Source organism: Emys orbicularis, chromosome 1 (genome assembly GCF_028017835.1).
Source record: "Emys orbicularis isolate rEmyOrb1 chromosome 1, rEmyOrb1.hap1, whole genome shotgun sequence".
Lineage (NCBI taxonomy): Eukaryota > Metazoa > Chordata > Testudines > Emydidae > Emys > Emys orbicularis.
Genome location: NC_088683.1, coordinates 292590196 through 292598458, shown reverse-complemented (window position 1 = coordinate 292598458; position 8263 = coordinate 292590196). Strand labels below are relative to the sequence as shown.

The window sequence follows — 8263 nt, the reverse complement described above, 5'->3', positions numbered from 1 at the left end:
TCTCAAAGGTTTCCATTCTGATCAAATACTAAAAAGTCTTGTCTTCAGCCAGAATTACCTTCAAAACAGCTAATGGCAAACTAGTTCAGAATAATTCTGAACTGTTACGAACTGAGTGACTTCTGTAATTGAACTACAAACTTTTTTCCTAATAGATCTGCATTGGTTCAGAGAAAAAGATTGTTTTCTACCAGTAGGTCCATTCCCCACAATTCATGTGCCTCCTTGAATGCTGTGATCTCTGGGATCCTCACCCTCCATTAGGTTTCAAACTGATTCAACTGAGCAATTAGAAAATACGAAACTCAGCACTATTGCTGACTGAAAAGCATGATATAGCTTTATTACTGTAATTGATAAACTTTAACGGGAAGCACACAAGGGTCTAGTATATTTTCTATACAGAATTTGTTAGCTCATGATGGTCTAATATTGTCTTCAAAAAGAACAGGAGTACCTGTGGCACCTTAGAGACTAACAAATTTATTAGAGCATAAGCTTTCGTGGGCTACAACCCACTTCTTCGGATGCATATGAAGCTTATGCTCTAATAAATTTGTTAGTCTCTAAGGTGCCACAAGTACTCCTGTTCTTTTTGCGGATACAGACTAACACGGCTGCTACTCTGAAACCTAATATTGTCTTATTCTACTTGCATACATTTCTAATCCATCCCTTACTTGCAATAACTTTCAGTAATAAAATGGAAGGGTTTTATGGCATCTAGAATCAGGTCAAGTTGAGTGTGTGGTTTTGAAAAAAAAGAAAATGTAATGACATTTTTATCCCTCTTGTCTATCTGCAATGAGGCTTCTGTCAAACTTAGCCAAAAGAAATTTCCATTGTCGAGTCATGTTTCATCTGTTAAATGATGTAATTGAATAGAAGTAGCTGTCTTCCAGGCTTCCAGGGGCTTTTACATGCAGAAGATGAATAAAACATTTAATGTGACCAAAACCCACATGCTTGATTTGAATACAAGATTAAGGTAGATTTATGAGACAGGTCCTTGGACTCATATTTTTTGCAACAAAGTCCCAATGGGACTAAAAAGCTTGCTCTTCTTTCTGAATTGAGTTTGTGCTAATTCTCAGGATATGATTTCAGGGCAACCTCTGATTCCCAACTCTGACAGGGAGGGACAGTCCAAAGTTACTGAAACAAGCATTATGTTGTTTTAATTTTTTTCATTTACTTCCCCTCAGACTCTAGAGAAGCAGCTTAATCATTCTGAATGAGTAAGAGTGCTGAAATATTCAGACCTTTCAACCTTTCCTCTTTATTTTAATAAGAACTGATTCCCTCTCCTTGCCTAAACACATGTCTAAATGGGAAAGCCATGACCCCTTTGAAGATAAGATTTTGACCAAAGAACATCACATTATGTCTACTTTTCCTTTTAATAAAACCAAAGTTGAAAAAGTAACTGAAAGTGCTGTGATGATTCCACAGTCAAACCTCTTTGTTTCATGAAACCACTTCTCATATCCCTTCTGCTCCTTATGAAGAGCTAGCCCTGGGTGCTTCCAATTATGCAGCTCTGCAGTACATATTCTTAAGAACAGTACCTGAACTTACTGCGGTATGTTTATACATTTGCTCCTACAACAGACTGATTTTTTCTTGTTCACTGACTGAACAGTTTCTAATGACTGGACAGGCCATAAATCCTTAATCTTTCCCATTTTCAAATTTCCTCAACTTTGTGATCAACAGAGTATTCACTATGAAAATCCCTTTTTTCACAAAGTTATCATTCTTGTTGTCTGATAGAAAAATAAACATTTCACAGTCAGTAAAATCCAAAGCAGTGCTGACAGAGTCACGGTTGCTTGATGACTACGATGCAGGCACCAGCTCTTCCAATATTTAGGGAAGCCATCTGCATAAAAAAAAAAAGATGTAAATTAACAGAAAATCACACAAGAAATGGCAGAAGTATTGTGGCACATATTATTCAGGAACTGTCAACATTAACAGCAGTTGAACTACCAAAAGTATACAAAACTCACTGATATCATAGTACTGTAATTTTCAAACTACTTGCTTTTATCATACAGTACTCAGTTAAAGGTATAAGGAGGATAGGGAGGCAGTATGGTTTTACAATTAGGCACTGGACTGTGACTCAAGAGGTCTGGGTTTGCTTTGCCATTTATTCTCTATGTGATTTGGGGCAAGTTTTTTGTCTGTTTTGTTGTAAATTCTTTGGAGTAGGGATTATTTCTTATCTGTACATTGTACAGAGCCCCAAATCTCAGCTGGGAGCTATAGGTCCTACTATAATACAAATAATTAATTTTTAAAAACTAGCATTTTGGGTTTAGGGCAGGGGTCGGCAACCTCTGGCATGCAGCTCACCAGGATAAGCACCCTGGTGGGCTGGGCCAGTTTGTTTACCTGCTGCGTCAGCAGGTTTGGCCGATTGCGGCTCCCACTGGCCGCGGTTCGCTGCTCCAGGCCAATGGGGGTGGCGGAAAGCGGCGCAGGCGAGGGATGTGCTGGCCGCAGCTTCCCGTCGCCCCCATTGGCCTGGGACAGCGAGACAGAGACAGAGGAGTAAGAAACAGAACTTTTCCAAAATATACTAGGAAGCCATTGCTATGTGTCTCCAAAATATTCCAGGCATTCCTAAACCACGCCAATCTATGTTTCTTCTGCCATCAACTTAGTTCCACCCATCATACCACAGCTGTATATTCCACATTTCAAGTCACATTTTTTATATTTCAGCATTCAGCGTATTTCATAGTGTCCATTAAATGAAGGCAATGGAAGGAGAGAGTGAATAGAAAACTCTACATGGTAAACAAAGGAAACAAACTGCTTTCCCAGCAAGAAATCTGCATGACATATTTGTCACCAAACAAAACACCAGAGCCACTTTTGACAACTACAGATTCAGTTTCAACCAGTATACTGAAAATTCAGAAAGAAAATAGCATTTCAATTGAAAATCAGACAGATTAAAAACTTTATTAAAAGCATAGCTAGATAATATTTTTAGCAACGAGTTTATCTGTCTCTTCTTGGTTTCGAAGGAGACACATTTTTCTTTTGTTTCTTCTGAGGAAACTCGTATCATAATAGTTGTTGAAATATTAGGAATAATTTTACAGCTATGGCAGTGTCAGCTACTTACTAATGTTAATTCATTGTGAAAAAATAAATAAAACAAGTTTATAAGTACCTGCGTCCATTCATTAGTTTGAGGGTCGTATGATTCCATAGTGTTCAGGTATGTCTGGCCATCATATCCACCCACTGCATATAATTTATCACCAAGAAGACAGACACCAACTGCATCTCGAGGCATACTCAATGGAGCCACCATTGTCCAAGTATCCGTTTTTGGATCATATCTGAACAAGAAGAAAGGAAGATGCAAGCTTAATGAAAATCTAGGTATTAGCTCATGTCCACCTTTACAAAAAATCTGTCCTTCTTAAAAGACTTGTTTACAAGCATCTTATCATAAACAATCTTTTCAACAGCAGAAAAAAAAAGAATTATGTGCTAGATTCTGAAACTTTTATGTTGAATGGCAATTTATTCTGTGATTAGTCCCTTGGAGATGAATGGACTATTTACAGAGTAAGATGCTGTTTAACATGACTATGACTAAGAATGGCAGAATCTGGCCCTATGTAAAAAAACCCAAACTAGTTAAACTGTTCTTCTATAGTATAATGGAAACTACTTTTCCTAAAATTAGATTGAACTCTAAAGTAACTTCACTGAAACCGGTCTCAGAAGTCAAGAGATGTTTCATGCTGTATTGTGCCACTGTTACTCATGTTAAGTAGCACTACTCTGAAAGAAAGAAAGAAAGAAAGAAAGAAAGAAAGAAAGAAAGAAAGAAAGAAAGAAAGAAAGAAAGAAAGAAAGAAAGAAAGAAAGAAAGAAAGAAAGAAAGAAAGAAAGAAAGACGATTGATCTAATGTAAAAAATAAAAAATAAAAGTCGTCTCTATCCCAATGTAATATGACTGGGTACGATGATCAAAAGTACTTAAGAATTTAGAAGCCTAAGTCCAACCAAAAGTCAATAAGGGCTAGGTTCATAATAAGTCACTTAGACATATATTCACAAAGATACTTAGGTGTTGTGATGCTTTTATCCTTTAGGTGCCTAGAAAATCACAGAAATACAGTGATTCACAGAGCCTGAGTTAGGTGCCTATGCTCCCCTATACAATGAATGGGGAGAGATAGGCAACTTAGAGTGGGATTCACAAAAACCAGCACACTAGGTGGGGAGTCAGCTATATAGCCAATTGGCAATGTAAGGGAGAGGCATGTATCATAAGCCCTGCCCCTCTCATGGAGATAATCACCTGAGCCTGGGCTGCAGAGAGGTGCCTGACTCTACTTGTGATCCACAGCCATGAACCCTCTTTGGAGTTAGGCACCTAAGGCAATTTTTGCAAGAAGTCAGGGGACAGAGGTTGGGAAGATGAGAAGGAGGACCACATACTTTATCAGTGTTAGACCGTGGCTCGGGTAGTCATTAAGGATGCAGAAGACACCCCTCCACACACACACTGTTGAGGAGACATGATTTAAACAAGGATCTACCACTCTAAGATGAGTGCTCTAACAATTGGGCTTTGGAATATTGTAATGTGGGGCTCCCTCGGTCTCTCCTGTTGAAGACATTGCATTCTGGAGAAATATTTAAAGAGTCATTTTGGCCAGAGAGAAAGACAGAGAGCAACCAACCATAAGAATGAATACCCAGGATCCTGTCCTCCTTCTCCAATGACCCTTTAATTATTGATCCAAAGGAAAACAGCTTCAACAGAAAAGTTGGAGGGGGCCTCATAATAAAATATCCCATAGCCCAATAGATAGAGCACACACCTGAAAGGTGGCAGAGCCCTGTTCAAATCCCTTAATCTCATCAGGCAAAGGAGAACTTGAACTGGGTCTCCCACATGCCAGGTGACTTCCCTAACTACTGGGCTAGATGTTATGAGAGAGAGAGCCGCTGCCACCACCCTGTTTTGTGTGAACTCACCTGAGAGGTCCAATCCAGTAGGCAGCCTCTGAGTATGCCTACTGGATTGGGTCCCACATGCAAGTTAAGCAGCCTATTTTTACCTCGCTTGAAGCTTAGATGGGAGATAGGTGTCTGGACTCCTAAAGTGGGGCAGTTGTGCACATGCCCAGAGACAGACACACATGCACCTAGGGAACTTTTTATTGAAAAAAATCTTAGGTGCGGAATGAGTTTAGACACCTACAGAGTTCAGTGGGAGTTTTGTGAATTGCAGTAGTGCCTAAATCTGGGACTCAGGCACCTAAGCACAGACTTAAGTGCCTAAAAACTTTTTTGAATTTAGGCCTTGGGCACTTCTGAAAAAAATTATCCACTTTTATTATCTATGCCATTACTTTCATTGGGCTAGATGTTTCTTCCATTTGCCTTTAGTTTGCTATGACAGACATTCTGGCACAGCCTGCTCACGCCTGCTTTAATCAAATCTCCATTTTCTCTGTCAAAACACACACTTGCTTTTTTTTTTTAAATCACTCTGTGAGATTTATCGAAATCTGATGTCATCAGCTTTGATGCTTCTATGTAATGATGTTAAATCCTGATCAGTAGAAACTGTGAATCGGACTTCCAATTTCAACTATCCTGATTTTGGTATGTATGTAAGGGCATTTCTCAATTAATTTGATTGTTTTAGAGAAAAACAAAAGCTATATTTCTTTGCATGTCTTTCCCAAATCTTCTGCAGCTGGAAGTAATACTGCATATTATTATTATTTTATTAGAGGTGTAATAAAAATACTCAGTATTTTTCAGTTACAAAGTATATTATTTGGGGGTTATTTTGACCATTTTTTAAAATAGCATTTACTCCCAAATAGGTAATGTTCAGGATATAATGCTGTTAAAAATATGAGCAAAAGCTCAGTTGCCTCTCTCCTTGCCCTAACCTTGACATCTTACAATTTATTTATTTCTATATTCAGGAACTTTTATGGTATCCCCTCTCACCTTGGAGCACATGAAGTTACTACAAAGATGAAATGTACAGCTGTTTTTCACAGAAGAATGTAAGAAAATGTAAGCATTTTCTAGGCAAATACAAACAGGGAGCTCTTTTTTTCAGTTGTGTTTTGTTGACAGAATTGAGTTCTAAGCATTCTATTTAGCCCCTGGTTACCTGTTTATAAAAAAACAGTGATATTATTTATATTTAGCTTGCCTGTTTTTTTCAGCTACTCACCTTGACCCTTGCAATCAGAAAGAGAATACTGTATCATAGAGTCTATTAAAGTGTATTGCCCTCTGGGAGGTGAAGACACAATGCACACTTGTTAAAGCTGGTTGTAAAATGAACATTAGCTAGAGGCATATGGTGCTTTCGGAGGAAAAGTCATACAGTCTTTGAGAAAATCCATTCAGAATTAACATTTTTGGGCTTTACCATATGTGTATTTTCCCTTCCAGGTCTTCAAAGATTATTATAATCCCCATCCCCCCATAATTTATAACAATTAGGATAATACTGGGAGATGTAATAGAATTCTTGGTCTTTAGTCAAAACATTCAGTCCTTTAAAAAAGATGAAGGAGGAAAAATGCATGATAGTAATATTTTAATTCTCAGCTAGACAGTACAAAAACCTGCTCACTTTACTTATCTGAGTAGTTCCAGTGAAGTCAATAGGATTAATAAAGTCAGTGAATAGATGTTATCCCCAACTATATGTTTCACTTTAGAGACCAATTTAATCAAGGTGAAAGTAAAAAGACAATTAATTCTTTTAACACACAATTAGGAGAACATTATTACGAACTGCAAAGCAGTTAAGAGGGAACTAAAACCCTGTTAAAATATTTAACAAATATTTCACGAACTGCCATCTTTTAGGTACGGTATATGGGTTCTGGCACTAAGTTACGTCCTTCTTAGAAAATACAATTAACTGAGGATGACGGTATAGATGGGAAGAAGATGTGGATCAGGCTTTTTTTAAACAACTAACAAAATCGTCCAAAGCACAGGGCTTGGTGGTAACGGAAGACTTCAACTACCCAGACATCTCTTGGGAAAATAATACAGCAAGGTACAGATTATTCAACAAATTCTTGGAATGCATTGGAGACAACTTTTTATTACAGAATGTGGAGAAAGCGACTAGAGGAGAGGCTGTTTTGGGAGGAACTGGTTGAAGGTTTGAAGATGGAAGGACGCTTGGGTGAAAGTGATCATGAAATGATAGAGTTCATGATTCTAACAAAAGGTAGGAGGGAAAACAGCAAAATAAGGACAATGGATTTCAAGAAGGCAGACTTTAGCAAACTCAGAAAATTGTTAGGTAAATGGGAAGCAAATCTAAGGGGAAAAGAGAGTTGGCTGAAGAGAGTTCAGGAGAGTTGGCTGAAGAGATCTCTGAGCCATTAGCGATGATCTTTGAGAACATATGGAGAATGGAAAAGATACCCAAGGAATGGAAAAGGGCAAATATAGTACCCATTTATAAAAAGGAGTATAAGGACAATCCAGAGAATTACAGACCAGTCACCTAAACTTCAGTACCCAGAAAGAATAATGGAACAAATAATCAAACAATCAATTTGTAAGGACCTATAAGATAATAAGGTAAGTAACAATTAACATGGATTTGTCAAGAACAAATCATGTCAAAGCAACCTAATATCCTTCTTTGACAGGGTAACATGCCTTGTGATGGGAGGAAGAAGTAGATGTAATATATTTTGACTTTAGAAAGGCTCTTGATCCTGTCTCACATGACCTTCTCACAAGCAAACAAAGGATACATAGCCTAATGAGCATAATATAAAGTGGATGGAAACTGTATTCAGAGAGTAGTTATCAGTGGTTCACAGTCAAACTGGAAGGGCATAGTGAGTGAAATCCTTCAGGGATGTATTCTGGGTTTGGTTCTATTCAATGTCTTCATAACTGATTTGGATAATGGAATATACACTTATGAAGTTTGTGGATGAGATCAAGGGGAGGGGATACAAGCACTTTGGAGGACAAATTAGAATTCAAAATGATCTTGACAAACTGAAGAAATGCCCTGAACTAAATAGGATGAAATTCAGTAAGGACAAATGCAACGTAATACACTTGGATCTGGGGGTTATAATTAGGGTGACCAGATGTCCCGTTTTTAAAGGGACAATCCCGTTTTTGGGGACTTTTTCTTATATAGGCGCCTATTACCCCCGAACCCCATCCTGTTTTTTCACAGTTGCTATCTGGTAACCCTAGTTAT

General features: G+C 38.0%; 1 protein-coding gene across 2 annotated transcripts in view; it reads right to left on the bottom strand.

Moving 5' to 3' along the window:
- Nucleotides 1-1822: 1822 nt before the first annotated feature.
- KLHL1 (kelch like family member 1) overlaps nt 1823-8263 on the bottom strand; it is a 442456-nt gene continuing 436015 nt past the window's right edge. For both annotated transcript variants that reach the window (XM_065409976.1, XM_065409983.1), the window contains 2 exons: nt 3191-3362; nt 1823-1882 (listed from right to left, as the gene is read on the bottom strand). In XM_065409976.1, the coding sequence (XP_065266048.1) occupies nt 1823-1882; nt 3191-3362 (232 nt within the window). The remainder of the gene's footprint in view (nt 1883-3190; nt 3363-8263) is intronic.